We start from the raw sequence: 24794 nt of genomic DNA, 5'->3' as shown, positions 1-24794 counted from the left end.
ACGCCAAGGAGACGATATACTTCGATAAGAAGCCGATTTTATTATAGACGTTTCTCAAAAATAAAAGCATACGCATTATTTCTTTATTTTGAGTATCATGGTGATCGATATATTCTTGGCGTTTTTAGACAATAACAGTACATACCATTTTATCCTTCTCACTAAAATCAACTATTTTCCGCATATATGTTTATTATACTATGGATTTCTGTACTTAAAATCTTTTATTGTTCCATCAAACTTTATTAGATTATCAAACTGGTACATCAGGGAAGACTTAAATAATTAAACAACCATTTAAACTCATCTAAATTTCTCCATATAAAATAATAACCTTTTTCTATTCCACGTAAGATTTTTCATCGTAGCCAAGAACACAGTGTAAGTACCGCCTATAATCAATATACATGCATATATGCGGAGTTGTAGCCATGATTTTCCAGAGACGCGGCAGCCAAGGACTCCAGAGACAGGCAAAGGAGAAGCAAAGAAGGTGGAAACTGGAAAGCTGCAGGAGGAGAGAGAAGAGAGTTTTCTTTTTTTTTTTTCTTTCTTTTTTCTTTCTCTATTTTCTCTTATCTCTCTTAGTATCTTTCTCTAGTTGATCGGGACAATTAAACAAAGAGATATTTTTAAAAATTTATTTTTTAAAAGTAAACTCGGTGGAATAGAATTTGAATACTAAAAAAAAAAAAGTAGAATTTAGATTTTCAAAAATTGGGGCATTATATTTTTGCTCCTATAATATAAATAAGAATGGAGCCCAATTCAACGAAATAATTAGAGTGGAAGTCACTCATTCTTATTTTCATTATAGAGCACAACTCCTTTCTATCAAATGTGAATATACTTTTATTTAGAGATGCTAGTTGAATGGGGTTTTTCGGATATCCAACCCGTTTCAAATCTTAGTAGAACTCATTTAGTAAAACCCTATATAGTTTGGAAAAGTTTTAGAATTTAAAATTAAAACCCGTTAGGGTTTAAGATGAGATTTGACCTACTCAAACCTGATTATAATATATATATATACACATACAATAGAGGGATGAGGGGATTATGGATTTAATATTGGTATTATGGATTATATTTGTTTGTTCAAGTTTGAATTGAAAGTTTGACATATTATTGTTGTTACTTGATATTATTTATATTTAAATTATTATGCAAAGATCCCCCCTCCCCCTCTTCCTTCTTTTTTTTTTTTCTTGTAATTTCAGATTGGATATTTGGCTCGATCCAAATAATCTAATTTGAATACAGATTAATTGGACAGACTCAGCTAGCCGATATTTGATGGAATGTGTCTGAGATTTTTGGTAAATTTTTAATCAAATTTAGGATGAATTTATATATAGTATGATATTTTTAAAGGGTATGGGATAAATATTACGGATATTGAGGGAGCAGAACGGTACTCTTCCCTGTTACTGAGCTTCCAGACTTACAATCGTACCTCGATCGCCTCCGTCTAAGATCTAAATGGTGGAACCCAAGGTCTTGGACGGAAGGATTGGCTAGTGGGGCCCATCAGAGACGGCACGCCTCCACCGTTGGTTCCGAGCAGCACAACGTCGTTCAGTTATTTAACGGTTACGAGGACGGTGGGTTAGTGGATGCCGAGCCGTGTGTTTGCTGTTGGGCATCTGATTCTATTAAAACGTCCACTTTGACACCCCCTTGCAATTTAAAACGTTGGAGGTTGCAATTTAATGCATGGTACATATGGATTGAACCCGATTGTTACTGTTCCAATTCTAAATCCGATATTGACACAATTTTAGGTTATCGATGACTTCTCACACAAAGACCACTTCAATACATATCACAATGCTGCCATCTACAGTTGTTTTCAGGCAACCATCAATGACTTGAGCTGCGTTCAACCATCAATTTTAGTTCTAGATAATAAATGATGCAATCTAACTCAACTTGTACTCCATTTGATTCCTTCCTGACTTGTAGCCAAATTTTAGATGCACAATTTGGTATTTGTCTCGAAACGAGATTAAAATACAAACTTAGTAAGACGTTGTTGTACCCATTTGCATTGGATCAAAAAATATGTGCCAGATCTAGCATCAACTATAGACTAAGTCATTATAGAAAGGATTGGTAATTATGCCTAGATTTCAGATAAATGTAAATTTGATTGATAAGACCTCTTTAATTGTAGCCAATATTCTATTATGAATGCCTTATAGTAATGCGGAGTGACATAATCAATCGAATTCGACTGGTTCCCCTTATTAGTAAATTCCGCTTTAGAGAGAAGATGTCCGAGACCAAGCTCTAAAAAGGCACGTAGGATTTGCTCCCATTGGAGCCCCTTTTTTTCCAATCCAGTAGTGCAGTGGCGATAGAGATCGACGAGTCAGTAACCGCAGCTCCCTCATCTGTTGTCGGAGTGGCTAGGCTACTATAAGTACACAGCCAGCTCAAGCTCAAGGTAAGATGGTACAATCATTTTCAAAATTTCTCTAATAAGTTGAGAATGAGCACTGTAAACTATTCGCTTCAAAAAAGATAGTGGATCGTTTTTTCGCTGCTCTTTCCTGGATTTTTCGTCGATTCCTCTTCCCCACCCCATGATCTAAAGTCTATCTTGTAATGATTCATGCATAAAGACCAGTTCCAAGCCCTAGTTTCGAATCTAATCTCAGGCTAGCTTTTTAATGAAACTGGCCTCACACAGAACCAGTTCAACCTGAATGCTTTTCTACTCATAAATGCATAAGGGCATGGTTTATTGGCAGGACACGACCCTTGCAAACTCTTTAACATCATTAGCCCTTTATTATAGTATATTAGACAAAAATCAAGAGTTTGGATTCGTTTAGTGCCATTCAATAATGTCTATTGCAATAGATGGACGACTGGATAGTGGACCTTTCCAATTCAACCTTGAATTAGAGAAGATATGGACTTAATAATTAATGCCTTAAATATAAAAGGTAGGGTATTTCTGCAACCAATTATAATCACTCTGCTAGGATTTATTTTTGAAAAATCAAAAATAAGCACCTTAAGCTACTTTCACATCTTTATCTTATGGAGCTCAGTATGTTCATATTCATAATAATAATAAGAATAAGGATGAGAATAAGAATAACAACAACAACAACAACGGTCAAACCTTGATTCAATTAAACAATCTTTGATGGAGAACATAGATTGGATGGTGGAGATGGGAGGTCATCACCTTCTTATTAAGAGATTAGAAAGGAAATAAAATAAGAAACCAAGAAACTATTAATAGCTATTGCTATACGAAATGAAAACCCTAATCTAGTAGCAAGAAGAGATGCAAGAAACCTATTCTGTCTTAATTTACGCTTAGAAGCAAAATCTTATCCTTGTTGGAGTTGCCTTTGTGGGCTATGCCACGAGTGTAGAAGTTTGTCTCCTAGTTTTAGGTGAGATAGGAATCTAAGAGGGATACATTTTTAAATTTGAACTACATTAGTGGTGGGAAGGACTCTAGGTACAATCCACTACCCCTCCATGAATAATGTCTTAGAGACAAAATAGACTCCCAATATTTAGACTAGAGTTTCATGCAAAGATGAAATGAAAAAAAATAAATAAACAAAAAATGGAGAAGTGGGGGAGAGGGGAGAGATATAGTGTGCAACACCCTTGTTGATGCTCCGTCTTCTTCTTTCTTAGTTGCAAAAGGTTAGGTAGGAATAGATGTTAGAACTTTTGGAGGTTGGATAGAAGTAGAAGAAAGCATGGTGTGTGTAGGGGTTGAAGGTTAGGGTTTCAAGTAGGAGTGTTGGTAGAATCTCCGTCATACATCCTAATTTCTTTATATTTTCTCCCATTTTTCAAGAGAATAAGGAGTATTTACAGAGGGATATTACTAGTTTAAGGTTCCAATTTAACGAGAGGTGGAATAGTCTAAATGTAAGGATTGTCATGGAATGCTAGATTGAAAATCCTATGTGTTAAAGTGTGTTAAGGTAAAGATTTATGATGTGGTTGGATTCAAGGATTAGAATTCAAGCAAGTCATAGGAGGGGGAAAAGAAAGTTTAAGAGTCAACCAAAGCTCTTTGGAAGGGGCTAAAATTGTTGCAAGATAACAAACTCTTATTAGCTAGGGGGGAGAGGAGAGGATTATGGAGATGTACGGTTAGGATTTGAGGAAGTTGTATTTTTATCTTGCATTTCTTTAGGTGGATAAGATGAAAGTATAAAACACACAATTAAGAGAGAGAATTTAATCCAATAATAATAATAGGAGATTCCAACTGAAATAAGAGAGAGACCATTTTTAATAATAGATGAGGTTGAAACCATTGCTAAATGATCACATCATTTAATTGAGATTCTTATATACCATCTCACGACTTATGTTGTTCCCTTGTGCAGGGGCGTTTGAAAAAGCGAGCATGATTTCAGAAAGGTGGGGTCGCCCTTTATCACTCGGGAGAATTTATCCATGATTTTCCCCTGCGGCACTTCATAATTCGTACGAAGCGAAATCGGCATCCTTGGCCGATTCTACGTGAAGCTCGCATCAATCATTCAACGAGCTCCACCCTTCGCGAAGAGGTGACGTTAGCGGTGACGCTGACAGCTGTCCCGCTCCCGTCACCGCGGAACCCACCATAACAATAATCCGACACGTCATGCGTTCCTTCGTCCTCCTTAAAACCCGGTCCCGCTTCCCTCGTTGCCGTCGAGAATAGCAACCCCCCACCCCCCCCCCCCCCCCCCCCCAACCTCCCGGCTTTCTTGAACCCTCCCTCTTTCGCGATGGCCATGGCGCGATCGGAGAGAAACCCTCGACGTCTTTCGCCCAATCGAAACCCTAGGCCCCAAGATCCCTTCGGTCTCCCTTCTCTCGCCGACAAGCCTTCATCGTCGGAGATCGGGATATCCGTCGCAACGCGAGGGTCCGGGAATCAAAGAATTTCTCCACGAGAAAAAAAGCCCTAATCTCTTCCAGATCTTGGCGCACCGATTCGTCCATTCTTCATCTAGAATTCGAATCAATGTTCTCCGCCCCAGTTATGGCGGTTTCTTGGTGATTCGTTATCTCTTCTTTTCTTTCACTCGTTTTATTGTTGATTTTTATTGCTTGTTGGAAATTATTTTGCTTTCTTTTTGGGAAAACATTGCGGAATTCATCACATCTATGGCAAATGACAAGTGTTTTATTTTCAATTTTAGCAGTTTCGACTTCAAGATTCTAGCTCTGTTTGCTCCTTTCGTCTACTCTCAAATCTTACGTCACTTGATCTGATGGATATAAACCAAGGACTATGGAAATATTCCTTGTGATGTTATATAGAGTCATTTTAATTGCTAAATTTTTCGTGCTATTGGAACTTGCTCATATTATTTGCATATTTTCTGTCTGAACGTTTATCATATATGTATGTCTGTTTTAAAAGCGCAAAGAGTAATTGATCAGATTCGCGGACGTTCCTATGAGGAAACACTTATGATACTGGAACTCATGCCTTATCGAGCATCTTATCCAATTTTACAATTGGTTTATTCTGCAGCAGCAAATGCTAATGAAGAAAAGGATGGTTCTTGTGTTGTTGCATAGTTGGATAATAATATGTAAATTACTTTGGCACTCTAGTTGATTCTTTCTTGCATTACTGTCTTTTTGTACTTCCAAAAGTCTGATGGACATCTTTCCACAAACTATTCGCGAATTTTGTGCCTAAATGTATGAGCATGTCTTTATCAAGTGACACTATTTTGTGACATCTAGGTGCTTTTGCAGTCCCCAAGAATGACATTATTCAGGCAATGTGCATTCATGTTGAATAATTCTAATACCTTCACAAAAGTTTTAAGGATTAGATTACTGAAGGACTTTGAAGGAGCCTGCGAGATAAGTATGATGTTGAGAAATAAATGAGAATGAATGGTGCGATCAGAATGTTGGGGAAGATTCCTGTTGAAGTTGTAGCAAGCAAGTAGCAGTTCCTGGTAAAGTGTCAGGGACTTGAGGATTGCAAGATTTGTTTCTTTAAAAAATAATGGTGGTGGGAAGAAGTAGAACAATGACTTGGCAGTATTGTCTGGATGGTTTAGAGTATGCAAACCCCAGGCAGTAGTTAGATGACCAATTCTTCTCAGTTGACTTGTGAATCAATGCACTAGAAGAGGAGTAGCAAAGAGAGAAGAGTAAAAAAAGCATGTAGATGCAAAAAATTTGGAGGCAAGGCATCTTTGATGAATACAATGCTAAGTCTGTGGAAATTTGCAGCATGAAATTCTTATTCTTCTGAGATAAAACATACCTGAAAGTTGTAAGATGATGGGTTGCTATTTCATTTATTGTTTCAAGCGAAACTGGCATCTATTGGCAGGATATTATCAATCATTTAGTCTATACAATGAACTTATTACAGATAGAAAATAATGGCTCAAACCAGTTTGTGATTTAAAACTGCCATACAACTAGAGAAGAGTGTACATTCCTTAGGTTGGGAGATAATGAACTAGTGAAGCCCTAGACTTCCTCATGTTCCCAAGAAGGTATATTCTTTAGGTTGTCATTCACTGTACTTGATGAAGCATAGATTTTGATCCATTCAATGTGAAAATGCTTTTATGCTTAGTACTTGTTGTGAAGAGGACCAAGAAGTAGAGATGCCTCTTTTGAGATTTGATCGGTGACTATTCTGAGTTTGGAGAGGAAAAAGGAGAGATATTGATAAGGGCTTTATTCCATGTTAGAACGTTATCTAGTGATAAGGATCTTTAATCATAAAGACAAGATTATGAAGATAGAATGCTGAAGTGATGCCATTAAGATTGAAAATTTGTGTGTCGATTGTGAAAAAAGAAAAATTTAGGTGAAAAGGTGCAAGGCTTACAGAAGTGCCCAAACAACCACAATATTCACCACAATATCCACAAATTGTAGTGATTTATGCAGCTATCAAGGGATTCCTTTTTTTCTATATTTTCAGAGAGAGAGAATTGTTATATGATTTATTCGAAGCCGCCACAGGTATGCGAATGATGCATAATTATTTCCGCATCGGAGGAGTAGCTGCTGATCTACCTCATGGCTGGATAGATAAATGTTTGGATTTCTGCCACTAACAGAGAATGAAGGGAGGCAAATCGAAGCCCTGTCTCTTGCCCGGCGTAGCTCTAGGTTGACGTTATGGTCCAACCGGATGCTAGGAGGTGCATAGTTGTTGGCCCAGTCAGTCCGACCTGTGTACAGTCTCGTCTTCAGTCAATATTATTGGTAAAATAAAAGGTAAGGCATCAGGGTGGGGGATGGGGTGCATCTATCTTAGTAGAGAAGAAAAGGGTTGTGTGTTCTATGTTTGGTTCTTAGGTGGTATGACAAAAGCTACCTAGTTTGACACTGATTGATGATTTTCTCTTCTTTAACCTTCTAAAAATCTCGTATTATTTCTTAGTATAATGGATAGCTTGCTCCCCTGGTGGATCTAAGCTTCTGAAATCATATGAAGCCTTGTCTTTCTATGATTTGTTTATTTAACTTTTTTTATAGTTGCTTATCACTTTCATATAGATGCTTGTCACTCAGTCTGCAGCTTGAGAGATTTGTCAGGTAGGGATTAGGGTTTGGAAATTTACAATTCCAATGGGTGGCATCAAGGCTTAGGCTTAAGTAAGATTAGTGGATGGATCAAGCGCATTTGGCTTTTGGTAACTAAAAATAGAAGCCCTTTTGATTCAATTGGGCATCCATAAATCATTGCAAGGAAAGTCCAAATGGCCAACATTTTGAGCAAAAATATGGTCTTAAATCTGAACACAATCGAGCATAATCTTACAGTGCCTATCTGACTAGGTGATGCTGTGATTTACGTCGCCGTGGACAAGAAAATGATAATGGGGCTGTGGTTCAGGCCTCTAGGCTTGAGAAGTTGTGCATAATGAGGATTCTCACGAAGAAATTCTACTTAAAATACTAGTCATACATACTACCAATAAGGCAGGTATGTTAATATTGGTTCATGAACATGCCTTCAACAAAATCATTGCAATCTCCTCAAAATTGATGCGAGGTTGGAGGAGGATGATCAGCCACTTAAATCTTCACATGCATCTAATACTATCCTATGGACACAGTCACAACTATTTTGCATTTGGAGGAGTAGAGGATGTTATGAAGACTCATATCATATAAGGAATAAATCCAGTTCAAAAAAAACAAAAGGGAAGAGAGCATATGGCTCTTTGCAAGTGGATTGTTTTTATAGAAGGTATGAAAGGAATGCAGTAAAGGTAAGAGAAATTGTGGCCTAGGTCCATGGGTGGGAAAATGTAATTTAACCATCACAAGCTACATGAGGCAAATATGCCAACAAATTGTAGATGTAGGGGTGGTGGATTAGCCTAATAATGAAAGTGATGTTGGAATTTTTTTCCATAGTCTCTATGGATATCAGCACTTTTTTTTTAAAATTAATGCTTCAACAAAGATTGATTTATTCCCTTTAAGGAAGGCATTGTTTTATTAGGTGATGATTTAGCTTGTAAGAGTGTTGGTATAGAATGCTTGTCTCATGAAGCTTTGTGTACTTCAAGTGCTAAAATGTCCCAAGATGTGTATGAATTTGATTTCACGTGGCATATTGGATTTGTGGATTCTAATTGACAATAAGTACTGATTTAAAGTGCAACAATTTATTTGGGTTATGCACCAACATAATTGTAGCTAATATTTCAACATCTTCTATAGCAAGTAATGTATAAAATGCGGTGCATAAAGCTGCATATGTAGATTCCCTCTAGTCATCATATTTTCTTTTGGAGGGAGCAGAAGATGCTAGACTCTTCTGTTATATCATACAAGGAAGAAGCCAGCTCAAGGAAGAGAGCAGGTGGTTCTTTACAAGTGAATTATATATGTAAGAGGTATCAAGCGAATGTGGTAAAGGTAAGAGAAATTGTGGCCTAGGTCCATGGGCAGGAAATGTAATTTTACTACCACAAGCTACATGAGGCAAATATATATCAACTAAAACTTTAGATGTAGCATGATGGGTTAGCTTAATAATGAAAGTAATGTTGGAAACGTTTTCGTAGTTTCTTTGATAGATCTTCAATTGTGGCTTTCTTGTTCATGCTTGCTCCAATAGAGATTGATTTATTCCTTTTGAGGAAGGCATTATTTTGTTAGGTGATGATTTAGCTTGTATATGATCCAGCAGGATCGATGGATCCACTTTGGACCACTTTGGCCACCTTGGATAATCTGGACAATGTTCAAAAACAAAGATTTGCCACATCCGAGACTTCTTTATGAATCAAAAAATCTGAAGGCATAACTTTCATACACAATGTCTGTTTAGGCCTTAGGGTGCATTTTTCTGAAATTGGTTAATTGTTCAAGATCTACAATGTGGCAGCCTATTGATAGATTTGCTGGGCTCTGGATGATCCCATTTTAAGTCCATTTAGGCCTCCGCAATGCCGGGTCAAAACAAAATTTACAATTTTGGAGACTTTTAACCAAGCCGTATGTTTCAATTGGGAGAAATTAGGTGAAGTGGTAAAATATAAAGTGGATGTACAAGTTGAGATCTAGCTCCAGAAATAATTTACCTTTTTTGTTATTATTTCTACTAGTCACTTGCTATTTAGGAAAGTTGTAACCTTTCTTTTTGCTAAGACAGATGACTCACACAAATCTAGTATGAATGCATCCCCAAGAGTCTGAAAGTAAAATGTTCGGAAGAGGGGCTGGCACGGCACACCACCCGTCCACAGCGTCTCACTGGAGCGATCAACAACAAAAGATGCAATTCAATCTATTGCTTTATTTGCCTTGCGGTAAATATGACTCGCCTCGAAAGTAACACACTCCCTCGCACACTGCCGAATGTCCAGGATTGGGGGGGGGGGTCTGACCCCAGCCGCAGAGGCCGCAGGCGCGTAGCGGCAAGTCAACAGGTAAAAAATCTCCTGCTCACGAATCCATCCAATCATGGTAGCCGAGTCGCCCTCCAACAGAATGAAATTCGCTCGCAGGCATAACCTCTCATAGCTGACTCCTACCCAAGCCTCCCTCGGCTCAACTCCTCGAATAGAGGTGTCATAGATCTGGCTCCCGCCCGTTGCAATGAAGCGCGAGTCAGGGCTTCTGATCACGAAGCCGACACCTCCTTTGCTGCCGCCATCCCTCACACTGCCATCAATGTTCTCCTTGAGAGAACTCGAGAGTGGGGGCTCCCAAGTGATGAAGATCATCCTGATCGCTGAAGGAGCTAAGGGGGGATCCCAAGTATCTCGAGTTACAATAGGCTCTCCAAGTGGGGTTGAGTGGATAACTTTAGCTGCCTTAGTGAGGGCTCTTTCAACAGTGAATCTTAGCGGCTGACTACTCTCAAAGATGCGACCGTTCCAAGCAAGCCAAATATGATACACCAGATAAGCCACCTTGATGCCTTGCCCTCTGCTCGAGCCTTTGCTAATGTAATCTCTCAAGTAGGAGAGGAAGGTCTGGACAGGGGTCGCCAACCGAAGAAAATACAATAAGGTGTCAAGGAGCCCCCACACTTGAGTCGCCCATGGGCATAAGAAGGGGACATGAACCACTGACTCCTCATATGGGCAAACATCACAACTAAGCAGGAGGTTCATCCCTTGTTTGTCCATGGGCATAGGTGGGTAGGGAGCCCCATGCCACCTTTCAAAGGAACAAAGCCACCCGAGGGTGCACTTCTAACCTCCAAACCTAGGCACAATCTCACCTCTGATTGGGCTCAGCTCTGTACAGCTCATACAAGTCCCCAACCTTCACCTTCGGGCTGGTTGTAAGTCGCCAAATCCTTCTGTCACGAGTAGCAACCCTGGGGATCGGTATAGCGGCGATCCTCTCAACAAGCTGAATGCCCGAAGATGCGAGTGATCATAGACAAATTCCACGTCCTCTCTCTCGAAGTGAATGACTCATAGATTCACATATCGGCACTGACATTGGCTTGATCTTGGTGGGCCACTAAGACAGGGAAAGGTCAGATAACCAGGCATCGCCCATAACTCTCACAATCAACTCATCACCGATAAACCACCTGATGTTGGCCATGACCACAGGAGCATGCCTACAGCTCTCCTTCTACATGAAGGAGTTATTCCGACTAGCATGCACAGCAACAAGGGACATCCAAGGGCCATACTTGGCCCGCACCATCGAGCACCATAAGTTTCTTGGCTTCAGAAGGTATCTCGCAACATGCCTGGCCATCAAGGCCTCCCTCCTCATCAACAAGGAATGGACCCCTAGTCTGCCATCACACAAAGGTTGCTAGAAGAGAAGTCTGATCCAATTTCTATAAAAGTGGACCTTACTAGCATAGATCAAGGACCTATGCAACAGTTTGAGAGCTTCTAGTTGAGTGGGTTGAAGAAAATTTTATCTTCTCCTTGATTGAATCAAGTCGGTACTAGAGCATGGCCCACTTTGTAGAGGACTAACTAGTGTATGATCCAGAGTTTTGAGCAGTATAAACAGATGGGAAAATAGCTGTCGATGCTTGAAGTACATTAAAAGATAAAGGTAAGGATTGCTGCCTCTTCTACCTTAACAGATGATGTGAAGAGGTATCTCACTCAACTAGAGAAGCAGATAGCACAACTCATCAAGCTTGTGAATCAGTTAATGCTTTCACTAGATTCAACACCTCTAGTTCCTATCATGAAACTATCTCCAATAATTGGTGATAAAAGAAGGATCAATTCCTGGTTACTCAAAACTCTTCTCTTTAATCTTTCAAAGTTGAAACTCGAATCAAGATCCTTGTGTATGATGGAGTTGTTGATATGAATAAATTGAACAATTGTTTGTACCATTTGATGACCTATTTTATCATATATAATTAACACTGATATCCAGAAAGTTGCTTGTGCCTATCTTAAACTTTACGGCTATGCTCCTATCTAGTGGAACTCCTTTATAGGAAACAATGATGTGTATGATATGATATAGAAGAAGTTTCAAAAATTTGATCCAAAAAGCAGTTCTATCTTACTAGTCGTGGATCAATGGACAATAATTGTATCTCTGGCAAAAGTATGATCAACTTGATTAGGATTAGACTACCAAATTTTGTAGGCAGACTCTCTCTCTAGGATTCTCTTTGATGATCATGCAGTCTTTATATGAGACATAACAGGTTTCTATGAGAATATTTAGATGGAGTTAATGCTTTCAAAGTTTAAGACAAACCAAGGGATGGCAGGAGGGAGATGAGTCAAAGACTCAAGGCAAAATTGGCAGCAAATCGAGCCAAAAAGACAAGTAGAGCAGGAAATAAGCGAACTCAATTCATAAATGTGGAATTGATGGATATATGAAAGATAGGTGTTTGAAGCTTCACACAGAGTTGTAGCTTAAAGAAAAGAAGACAGAGGAAGATTCTAAGAAGAAAGAGAAAGTAATCATCAACATGATGGAGGTTGATTAGTTGGTTGAACTTGAGCAAGCAAACTCGACACTGAGCTTGATGGCAGGGAAGTTTGAGGCAGTGATGATGACAGATGTAGAGGAATGAGAGGAGCTTGTTTGCTTGAAGATCCAGGTGTAATATAGCACCATTGCTGGCATTGTTGACCTTGGAAGCTAAAAGAACATCTTTAAAAGTCTGGTTCAAAAGCTGGGGCTGAAGACTCCCCACATCCTCATTCCTTCCTTCTCCACTTGTTCCAATGGGATGCCAAATTAAAAACCACCAAGTAATGTACCTTCAAATTCACAATAACTGAAAGATACGTTAACAAGTTAACATGCGAAGTAGTTCCCCCTGGATGTATGTTGGGTCATCATTGAGAGTCCTTATCTTCAGGATCGGGATTGCAATTTGCTATAGGTGGTAGTGAAAGTACCGATTTGTGAAGGGCAAAAGGGAGTATGATCAACGTTGTCATGAGAAGAGGCATTGATATTGTGACTGTTGCACAAGCAAAGAGACTAGTCAATAACTACAAAAAGTTGTGTGCTGATGTTAGGAGCCTGATGTTGTCCAGGAGAGGTGGTTCTTTTTTTGGAGGCACCGAGCTTATTTGAAAGGCTGAGATTAGTTGACTGTTGGAAATTTCATGGATCTATTTCAAGATGTGATGGAGCAGCCTTGTGGAAAAGCAATTGAGCACAAGATTCAGCTAGTTAGGGATGCATCTTTACCCAACTTGTCTCTATCACAACTCAGTTGTGGAGAGTAAAGAGATCAACAGGGAGACCATCGCGTTCTTGGGCCATGCCATGATCAAGCCTAGCCGCTATCCATGCAGGTTACCCATGGCACTCGTGCAAAAGAAAGATGGTGGATGATAGATGTGTATTGATTACCATGCCATGAACGAAATTACCATCAAGAATCAATATTCTCTACCGTGGATTGATGACTTATTGAACCGGCTGAGGAATGTTTGCTATTTTACCAAGCTAGATTTGAAATCTTGTTACCGTCAGGTTAGGGTTCATATGGACACTTAGAAGATAGCTTTCAAGATGAAGCAGGGCTTGTTTGAGTGGCTAGTGTTATTATTCAGCTTATATAATGCTCCTGATACGTTCATGCAATTGACAAATAATGTGCTACAATCTTTCATTGAAGATTTATGATTGGGTATCTTGATCACATCCTAATCTACTACAATAAAATGCCCCTGGTACCTTCAGGCAACTGATGAATAATGTGTGATGACCTTTGATTGAAGGTTTCATGATTGGGTGCATTTATGACATTTTGATCTGCACCAGTAATTGAGAAGAACAAATCAAGTACATTGCAAAGGTCTTGGAGTTGTAGAAAAAATCCATCAAAGTTGAACTTCAAGAACTGCTAGATTGGGAAGCAGTCTTTGGAGTGCCCAAGCTTTGTGATTGGTTGAGATAAACTAAAAACTTATCTAGAAAAGTGAAAATGATACAAAAACCGAGATGTAAGCTTTATATGTTTACAAATTTATCAAGCAGTTCTCGATAACTATAACACCATTTTGTAGTTTACAAAGGCTGATCAGAAGTTTGAATGGTTAAAGAAGCACGAAGATACTTTCCTGCTTCTGAAGAGAGACCTATCATGCACTAGTCCTTGCATTCCCAAATATATAAAGATTCTTCGAGATTGAAGTCGATGCATCAGGTTTTTCAGCAGGATTCATCCTGTGCAAGGGGCATGGCTGAGTTATCCAGCCTGTGATAAGGATTAAGGAATTGTATGCACTCTATCAGGTTGTGAAGCATTAACTTCTGTACTTACTGGGCAAAGAGATCACCATTCACACAATTATAAGCTGCTTCAATTCCTTCACACAGTCCATGTTGCAGCAAGCTTGGCAAATGAAGTAGACATCTTATTGTAGTAATTCAACATAGTGATCAAGTACAAGAAGGGGGCATTGGCTAATTTATTGTTTAGGTCTCCATTGCCAACTATTACCGGTCTATTGGTTGCTGTGCAGGTTTGGCGACTCTACCATTAGAAGTACATGAATCTTCTAGATGTTTCGGAGTTGGAGACATTGAAGAAACGCCAGTCAACTGTTTACTGTAGAGGGGAGTATGCTTATGTGTCCCTTAGGCTGCTAATCGATACATTGAATTAAGAAGGCTCGCAATACTAAAGTTGCAAGTCACTTTAGTGTGGAGAAGACTATTTAATCTGAGTTAAGTTTATTGGTTTAAGATGTAGTATGACATGGCTCAATTTTTTAGAGGTTGTGTAATATGTAGCATATTGAAGCCCTCTAATAAGTAGTTGGGATGGTGTGCCAGTTATAGTAGATCTTGGAAGAGTGTTTTGATAGATTTTTGGGAGCATTATTAAAGATGAGATGCAGCCATGATATTTGTATGTTAGTTGATCAGTTCAGCAAGATGGGTGTGCCTAATTCCTTGCAAGAAGATGGTTACTAGAGAAGTAGCAGCTGGTTTGTTCTTTTAGCATTTTGAAATAAAAAAATGGGCTGCCCTCTTCTATTATTTCAGATTGAGATAATCGTTTTCTGATTAGTATTTGGTGATTTTTGTGGATGATGTTGGATACTAGATTGAAGCAAAGCATTGCCTTTCACTCATAGGCAGATGTATAGACACAGGTTGTAAACCGGATGCTGGTGCATCTCCTTTCAGGTTTATAATTCCAAGAATCCAAAAACTTAGGATGATAATTTGTCTTATCTCCAGGTTGTCTGCAATTGAGTTATCCATAGTTCTATCTAGAAGTCACCTTTTGGGGGTCTACTTGGGATATCTATGCATAAAGCCCCTTCGATCTAGAGTTCACAGTTGGCAACATTCAATGAACAGAAGGAGGGTGACCAGTTATGGGCTCAAAGATTTCTAGAGAATATCAAAGAGGTACATAGGAGGTTGAAGTGTAGCTGTCTAACTTAAAACAGTGATATAAGAGTAAGCATGGGCAGCATCGAGTTAAGTGCACTTTCAAGGAGGGGAGCTTGTCTAGTTTCATCTAGGGAAAGAAAGATGGGAGGGCGAAGAAAATAGTTGAAAGAAATTCGTATAGACCCTTCAAAATCCTGAAGAAGTTGGGAAGATTGTCTTCTATCTTGACCTACTACCTTATATGGAAATGTACTTAGTTATCAATGTTGAGAATCTGAAGCTGTTCGAGCCTTCCAAGGTCAGGAACTCATAATACTAGTTGATGACAACCTATGAGTAGAGATGTATGGGCAACTAATTGAGGATTGCATTGTCAAGAGGAAGGTCACAAAAAATTAGGTGAGTCTTCTCTCGGATCGACCAAAAGAGTCAATTTTGTAGCAAGACCCAAGAGGTTTGGTCGAGAGATAAGGATCAAGAACTTCACTATTTTCAATCTTAATTTAGTAGGAGCTGAATTTTCTAAAGAGGAGGAGCTCTAATCTAGCACTTTGGACCAAGATTCACTGTCTCGGTACCGAATCTCATATTGATGTCGTCCTATTAAAGTATCAGTATGCCCAGTATGGTATCCGGTTTGGCGTACTGAGGGTTGTTATGCCCCCCATTATGTATTGGTTCAATAACGATATGGTCGATACGCACCGCTAACGATCGGTATAGCAAATAGGGGTGGCAATCTGATCCAGTCGGGTCAGATACTGATCTTGTTGGATTCGGGTCAAGTCAAAAATTCATCAACCCAAACCCAATCTATTTATTAAACAGGTCAAAATTTCAAATCTGAATCCGACCTATTTATTAAATAGATAATCCAACCCGACCTATATAAGCCATTTATTAAATAGGTTAAATGGGTTAAATAGGTTAGACAGGTTTTTAATGGGTTAAATGGATTTAAACTGGTTGAACAGGTTAAGCAGGTTGGGTTAAACAGGTCAGAAACATGTTAAGTAGGTTTCAAACAGGTTAAACAGGTTTTATATAGGTTAAACGGGTCAGATCATAACCCGACCCAATTATTAAACGGGTCAAAATAGGTCAAAGGTTTAAACCCGAGTCTGACCTATTTAATAAACATGTTTAGACAAGTTGACCCATTTACGATCCAAACCTATTTATGTCAAAACCCAAACTTGCTTAAATCGGATGGTTTGCGGGTTGGGTTGATGGGTCGGCTCAGAATTTGCCACCCGTGATGGCAAACCTTGCTTTGGACACTTGTAAGTCTAGATGGGGTTCGAAAGTAAGATCTATCGTATTCAAAACTAATTCATCAATCAAACTTTTCAAGGGCACGACTTTTACATACAATATCTATTTGGGGCACATTTTTTGAAATTGAATAATTTTTTGAGATCTACAATGTGGTGACCCATCGATAGGGTTGCCAGGCTTTGGATGATCCTATTTTGAGGTTGTTTAGATTTCTAAAATGTTCGGTTAAACTCAATTTTGTTGTTTCTGGAAACTTTTGACTGGGCGGTATTCTCCAACTCAAAAATTTTTGTGGCAAAGTAATAGAAGGCAAAGTTGGTGTAGAAGTCGAAACCTAGCTTTGTGATGATTTTAGATTTTTATGATTATTTTCACTAGTCACTATTTAGAAAAATTGTAGACTCTTTTAACTAGAACGAAGAATTCGAGCAGAAATTCTATAAGGGCATATCTTGTTCATAGAATAGAGGACATATGTAATAGTTTTATTCATATTTAGTAAAAGTAAAATCTCAGAATCCTTGTTTAGATATTCAAGTTAAATATGTTGAAGAAAATTTCTTCTCCCAAATAGGATCGGTAAGGTTGTTGGTATAGAGATAGACAAAATTAAGATAGTTGCTTAGTGAAGTGTATATTTCAAGCGTTGTTATAATGTCTGCAAATGCATGAGAATTTGATTTCACATGGTGTATTGGATTTTAGGGATTCTAATTGACAATGTGCATTGAGTGAGGTACAACATGTTCCAGTTATGCAGAAATTATAATTAATATTTCAATGACTTCTATTGCAAACAGTGTTTAGAATGTGGTGCATAAAGCCAGATATGTGGATGTACCTTTCTGTCATGCTAAAATAAAACCATGAATAATATGTTGTGAACCCATGCATCATGCTGTAATCCATTTGTTGGTTTTTGTTTCAGTCAAATTGCTCAAATAAAATTCCTTGTCTTTTTTCCGTTGATTCTAGACCAGATGCATCTTCATGTTAAATGGCAATACTAACTTTATGGCATGCCCACATTAGATTTTTACTTATACGGAATTTTTTTGGCATTTCTAGGTTATAGTGTCCGATAGCTACTTTTAATGATTAAAATGAAAAGCTTTGATGATAACAGATCTGCCGCGGAAACATCTAAAAGGATTCTCTTAGGTTCCTTTTCATATGATGGCAGAATGCGATCTAATTTTCTTTTCGGTGAATACGATCTAATTTTCTTCATGACAATTTCAGTAGGTGCGACATGAGCAGCTAAGTATATGGGCTCCCCGATGCCCCCCTAAGATATTCTCTCAACGCTGCCAAGTCTGTACGATGGCTGCTCTATCATGCCATCCGGCAATAGCATGGTCCAACTTTACGAGAGAGGGTCCTGCAGGTGATCTGGATCCCAATAAACTTGATGCTGTTTTCAGTTAAAAAGGTGATTCATCTATCCCCAAAAATTTTAGGAACATTTCTGCAGGAATTGATAAGCAGTTGTTTATGCGTACCCTAGGTCTAATGGCATAAAGTTTGTTGTCTTTCTAACATCCATTGAATAGTCAGATCTGGCAAATGTATTTATCCTCACAATGCACAGTACTATATAGAAACATCAATCTTACGCATCAAAATACTTCAGAAACTTGATAAAGCAACAAAAAGAAGAAAAAAAAAGACTTCATCCTGCATCCCCAGATGCATACTGCACAGGCTAGCCATTTGTGATTCTTAAAGATTAGGAGAATCATTAATTACAAAAGGTTAATAAAAAGTAGGACCAGAGCCTATAAAGAACCATCAACACATGACAATGCTTAGGAGCATGACCAGACACACTATACCAGTAGCTAAGAACAAGAATCCTTCCTCTATTAATGTCGAAAAACAAACTCATATTATCTTGTATAGAATGAAGTAATAGCTTGATCACAGCATGTACAATTTCATCATGTATAGCCCACCCCTCTATATAAAACCCCAGCTTCAATTGAAAATCCACTCTTACGCCCTATCAGCGGAGTTCAGTTCCGCTGTCCATCATCTGCAATACAGAAATATGTATTAAGCGAACATTTTTAAACCAGACACAGATTTAAGGACTGTTCTTGAGATGGAGATTGGACCTTGCTTTCTCCCCCAGCTAACAGGGAGGAATTTACCAAGAGCAGCCAGAGGCCAACTGAATAAAGAACAACAGAACTTCTGTCACAATTAGTGAGAATACAAATACCAAAAAAAAAAAAAACTAGGCCACAATATAGTGAAACATAGATGCTCATATAAGAGCCACTAAAACTAGCATGTCAGATTCGTGTTCTACAAATCAATCAATGTTTTTCAATTTTATTTTTTAAATTTTTTTTTAAAAAAGAAGAACCTGAAATAGCTAAGAGACTACAACTATTTAGAGATCACATGTGGGTGCATTAGGCAGTGTTAAAAACATACTGCAATCCAATAAGTGAACATCAGGGCTTTAAACTTTAATGGATTAGTTTATCACATTTTAACTAATAACTGAGAGAATAGCAAAATATACCTTATAAAGCCAATGGCGATTGAAACTAGCCACAGCTTCCAATTGAGCCTCACAGTCGACGTAAACTTCCCTAGAAACTCGATAATCAAGACCTATAGCAGGGGTAGTCATTGCAAACAGTTAAGATCATACAAAAAGGGAAAGGAAAATGGTTGCATGCGGTAGCAGAAATTTCAAGTTTTTTGTTTTCTTTACCTGAAATAAAACTGTAATTCCTATTACTCCCATAAAGAGGGGGGTTTTGGCTACTCCACCAAACACATTAATTTCATCCGGTCTCCGAGCATTGAACTCATTAAAAACCTGATAGAGCAAGGGAAATCATTGAAACATCTGCTGAGAAGCTTATGTATGGCAACCCTAAGTTTATACAAAAGTTGCTAATACAGAAGACCATTTTGTCCTTAAATGAAAAACTTGGGAGCATATGTTCCACACAAATGCAGTAATTTCAGCACGGATTTGGGCAAATTAACAAAAATACAAATTACACAGACACATAACTAAGATGGAAGATGTTAATCTTGACTAAGAAACTTGGAAACAATTATCTGTAGCAAAATTTCACCACATATCTAGTGCGGATATATCAACAAGAATGCGAGAACCAGATCAGATATACTGTATGGAGCAATTACATTTTCACGAAATGATATATCAGAACCTTTCTGGAGGATAGAAAATTAAAACTGGATATAATGTTATACTGAATTTGTTTCTAAGGGTACCGAAAAGTTTTCTAACTTACTTGACATAGGACAAATGTATTAAAGATGAATGTATTTTTCACTTTGTCTGCGTGCTCTCGGCTGTCATGCCTCAAATGCAAAATACTCCTCCCATCAAAGTTGAGTACCAGGAGGATCGTAACTTGATATAAAGCCTGCAGTAATATCCCCAGCCATTAGCTGCAATTCTTTCAGAAAATTAAGCAAAGTCTAAAAGGGTACTGAAGATTGCAAAAGTCAGCATAAAAGATAAAACAGACCTGTACTATCAAATTTCTCCACATGACCTTTGTAACAAGATGTTCCCTAAGAAAGAAAGACTGTAATTATCAGCGTCATTCAAGTAAATCCATTTCAATAAAATGCATGAAATAACAACCAAGAGCAGTTTGAGAAATTTTTGAATTGTTTAAAGGAAAATGAAACAACCATAATGGCTACTACTGATGGTTTGACACTCCCATGTAAAGTTAACGGATTAAGCAATGCAAGTTCTTGATCATGGCCAAAATGGATATGAATAAACCAGAGAGTTTAACTCTTTGATAATAGCTTGAGCATGAGAAACATTGAACAGGTCTATTTTCTATGCAACTCAAAATCCCATATTAGATAGTTCTGACAAAAACAGAAACAAGGTAATACAGAATCCTGAGTCACAGATTAGCAAACAACAGGTCTTGCATTGAGACCTACTTGACAAAAGTTACAAGCACATAGTATCTATATACATAATCAAACCAACAAAACATCCCAACTGCTTCAGGACAGTTACGTACATGATTTCACATATTTCCTAAATCTAGCCATTGTATGTGCCATATTCTTCCTCTTAACAAAGACAGATTTCTCTCAGTTGAAACAAATAAGTGCCTCCAAATGTCATAAATAGCTTGGCAAAACTAACCTTGAGAAATATAAGAGGCAGTTCTTAGGTAAGGCAAAATCCTAAATTCAACAGCACATGACAGGTGGGAATAAAACATTGCAGAACCTCATGTGGCCATCAAACAACACTTCCAAGGAATGAGTACCTATTTTATAAATATGTCAAAACTGACTGAAAATATGATTTTGACGCTTGTATCTGTATTGGCTAGTCTCACTGGACTAAGTATGAGAACATCCAAACAATCTCTATTTTAGGCAAAGGCAATTCTTACAAGAAAATTAAACATCATCTTCCTAACATTAGATATGTTTAGCATCCCCACTGCATCAATTTAGGTCAAAGAAGAACGAGCAAATACGAACAAGAAAATAACATCAAATGGGATAACCTGACCAACAAAAGACAGCTATTTTTGAAAGTTCTGACATCTCCCTCTATCTTTATTCCTAAGGTTAATTTCCAAATTCCGCATAAATAATATCATTTTCTCTCTATATATGAATATCTCAGTTACAAAATGATTACATCTGACAAGAACCCTTCTTGTTGTTGATTCTAGATGGTGGAAGAAAAATGCTATTTTATGAAGAACTGTTCAAACTATTTAATGAACCAATACTGATGTCAAAATTATATTATGATAATTATTTTCACTATAGATTCGGGTTTAACAAAATGGAGCCTCAGTTTCCGATTTCAACTCAGTGCATCACAATGGTGGTGGGGTAGAAAAAAGGATTTCAGGTCAAAACTTGGGACCTATTAGATGCTTAAATTGCCATCTGTGTGATATCAAGAAGGAAGGTATGAGAAACTAGGTCGCAGGACAAAGAAGATTTTTGAGGTACTGCATATAATATTTTAGATGGGATATGTTATATGAAAAATATAGGGATTGGGAGAGATGCCTCAACCAATTTCTCACACTGATCTTCTCCTTCCCCTCTACAGATCCACTCCCGAACATGTGAAAAATTTCAAAAAGGCAGGTGACCAAGCATCCAAGACCCTTAATCAAATGAAATTTAAATAGCCATCCTCTATACAAGCAGCTCCACATTCATCTTAAGTGGAAAGGTACCAGATTGATGTGGAAATGTCTACACATTTTTCAGGCTACAAACACAGTCATGACTGGTGGTATATATGAGACACTGACAGATCTATTTATTAGCTAAATTAGCAAACAAATATAGCTCAAGTGTTCTAAACTGTCTGCAATAAGTTATGCCTGTGTTAGAGAACATATATTAATATAGCTAAATGGAGCCACCCTCTAGTTTAATCATCATCATCTTGTTCAACAAGTTTTCTACTAATAAAATTATTGCAAGGATTTAATGGTCCAAGTGGTGCTCTACTTCAGCACATCAAAGGCACCAACTTTCTCAACTATTCTTGTAGGTAATAATTAAATGAAAAATATTTCTAACCTTCGACCTACTGGAGGTCTGTCCATTAGCTGGTCCGTTGGTGGTTCTGTTGCCAATGCAAGTGCTCCAAGCGTGTCCATGATGAGATTCACCCAAAGAAGCTGTTCAGACAAGAATGAAGCCACACAAAATGGTCGAATCAGCTTATGAAGACTATAAAGGCAAGCACAAGTTTTCTCATAGTGTGTTCTATTTGACAGCTAATATCATTGTAAATGTAAGCCAGAATTGTCGTCCTCTTTTTATCACTAAAAATAAAACAGCAACTTCTCATGCATTTTTTTGAGCAAATAAGCAGCTGGTATGTTGTCTCACTAGGCACGTCATGCTGGTTTATCTAGCTAGATAAAGTCACATTTTGCTTTTGACTTGAGTCCCTCTGATCCTAAACCAATAAAGCATGCAAAGATTTTTTTTAATCTAACCTGGACAGCATTCAAAGGAACTTCACCAGATGAAAAGGCAGCAACAACATTAATTACAAGTGCTGCCACATTGACAGTGAGCTGGAACTGGATAAATTTCTGAATATTTGCATATACAGAACGACCCCAACGGACAACCTATTAAAAAAATAAATAAATAAATAACATATCTTCTCTTCCAGCTAACAGCTAATGCAAAGATATCATGTGATAATTTTAACATACATACCCTCACAACTGATGCAAAATTGTCGTCCAGTATAATGATGTCTGAACTTTCTTTCGCTACTTCGGTTCCCTGAATGCCCATGGCTAGACCAATGTCTGCCTGAAAACCAAAAGCATGTTTAAATAAGCAATAATACATTCTACTATAGCTTCAGCACATGAGAGAAGATAACAGCAAACCTCATGCAATGCAGGAGCATCATTAGTGCCATCGCCTGTGACAGCAACTACATGACCTAGTCTCTTCAGTGCCTTGACAAGTAGCAGCTTGTCATTGGGGGAAGACCTCCCCATCACCTGTACAAGAATTTTCAGATTCAAATCAATTGCTGCTATCCCAGTTAGTTTTCTATCATATTTCAACGGTACACATGCAACTATGCAAGAATGAGGAGAAAGATATTTTCCTTCTTTTAACGGGAAGATGTACAGAAGCACCCAATGTAGCCTGCGATTTGATGCATGATTGCAAGTGACAAAGTTAAGAACAAAGCTGGGAAGAATAAGCACCTGACATAGTGAAGTACATGTGCAGAAAGCTTCAGGGCTTACTATGTTGTATTGACCAATTGTATGAATATTATTTTCCCATATATATTTCTAATGAATTAGTTTATTATTTATTGGTAATTAGATTTTATTAGTTTACTTATTGGACATAGCAACCAAGGCATTACATGCGCACATGCGTGAGAGAGAGAGAGAGAGAGAGAGAGAGAGAGAGAGATGGCTTAGACAATGCCAATGCATTGTTTCCATAGTCTTAATTATTTACAACTCATATCACATTGGCATTTAAGTATCTGAACCAGGGTTCTGGAGGCCTATATATTGAATCCATGCCCAGAGTAACAAAAAACTTTTGGGAACAACTAGAACAAGCAAAATAAGAGAAGACAACTTTGAGGAAGTGAAAGCAAAAAGCGTAAGATGCTGCATAAGACATATTAAAATATAAATCTATCTAAAGCAGGAAGAGAAATGGACAGAACAATACAGATTCAGTTTTCCATTAATCAACCAGGAGAAAAAGAGCTAGAAATCATCTAAAAAAATAAGTCGATAGATCTACATTATAGAAACGGGGGGCAATCTGTGCACCTGTTCCAACCAAATTAATTTTTGAAATTGAAAGATGCATAATATATATTTGTATTTTATCTACACTTTGATACTCCAAGTCAAAAGTTTCAATTGACAGGTTCACAAAACTGATTCTAGATTTGTTTGTATATTATAACAATCATCATTTTGATATAAGTTCCTTTAGAAGTGCTAAAAGAATTGATACCCTTATTTTCATGATATTTGACAAAAATCTAAACTAAACAATCGGTGTTGCTTGAATATATAAAAGAAGGTTAATTGTAGTCTTACACTTATTTTCTCAGCAATTCTATCCCTTTCCAAATCATCCTTGGCACGAAATATTCTTCCCTCTATGAGAGTTGGCTCTGAAGCGTTGGCATCTGTAAGTATCCCACACTCAAGAGCTATTGCTTTAGCAGTCTGTAGATTATCCCCAGTGACCATGCGAACCTACTTGTTCAAAATGATTGATCAAAGTTAAATGATACATTAAAACATGTCAGAGAAACACATCCCTCTTGAAGGTTAAAATTTTTCTGAATAGCTAATAGTAGCATATCTTATCTGCGAGGGCCTCTAAATGAGAGGCTCATTTCAACATGGACCTTGCCAGTTTTTTTATAAAAAAACTGATTCAATGACTAATAGATCGGTAAGTTAATTAAACAATCAATTCTCGATGATAAGCCACTTCCACAGTTTTTTTGTCATCAAAATTTATCGCGGTCCAAGATTTGCAAGGTAAATCATAGTGACTGTAAAGTGACTGTATGCTATGCCATAACAAGTTTAGAAGAGTACCTTGACACCTGCATGAGTGCATAACTCCACAGCATCTTTGACCCCAGGCCGACAAGGATCCTGAAAGTCAACAAA

General features: G+C 37.9%; 1 protein-coding gene and 1 long non-coding RNA gene across 3 annotated transcripts in view; one reads left to right on the top strand and one right to left on the bottom strand.

Annotated features, from left to right (window-relative positions):
* Positions 1 to 4724: 4724 nt before the first annotated feature.
* LOC113462717 lies at positions 4725 to 18550 on the top strand. Its single transcript, XR_003385700.2, has 2 exons — positions 4725 to 5034; positions 17833 to 18550. It is a non-coding gene; the product is annotated as an uncharacterized LOC113462717 (long non-coding RNA).
* LOC103707045 (calcium-transporting ATPase 5, plasma membrane-type-like) overlaps positions 18283 to 24794 on the bottom strand; it is a 38682-nt gene continuing 32170 nt past the window's right edge. For both annotated transcript variants that reach the window (XM_008791384.4, XM_039128070.1), the window contains exons 25-36: positions 24720 to 24779; positions 24207 to 24368; positions 23010 to 23126; positions 22831 to 22929; positions 22602 to 22739; positions 22177 to 22277; positions 20112 to 20157; positions 19872 to 20006; positions 19319 to 19426; positions 19124 to 19215; positions 18708 to 18763; positions 18283 to 18625 (exon numbers count right to left, since the gene is read on the bottom strand). In XM_008791384.4, coding sequence (XP_008789606.2) covers positions 18606 to 18625; positions 18708 to 18763; positions 19124 to 19215; positions 19319 to 19426; positions 19872 to 20006; positions 20112 to 20157; positions 22177 to 22277; positions 22602 to 22739; positions 22831 to 22929; positions 23010 to 23126; positions 24207 to 24368; positions 24720 to 24779 — 1134 coding nt within the window. In that variant the 3' untranslated portion in view covers positions 18283 to 18605. The remainder of the gene's footprint in view (positions 18626 to 18707; positions 18764 to 19123; positions 19216 to 19318; positions 19427 to 19871; positions 20007 to 20111; positions 20158 to 22176; positions 22278 to 22601; positions 22740 to 22830; positions 22930 to 23009; positions 23127 to 24206; positions 24369 to 24719; positions 24780 to 24794) is intronic.

Source organism: Phoenix dactylifera, chromosome 7 (genome assembly GCF_009389715.1).
Source record: "Phoenix dactylifera cultivar Barhee BC4 chromosome 7, palm_55x_up_171113_PBpolish2nd_filt_p, whole genome shotgun sequence".
Classification (NCBI taxonomy): Eukaryota; Viridiplantae; Streptophyta; class Magnoliopsida; order Arecales; family Arecaceae; genus Phoenix; species Phoenix dactylifera.
This window is presented reverse-complemented; position numbering and strand designations above follow the sequence as displayed.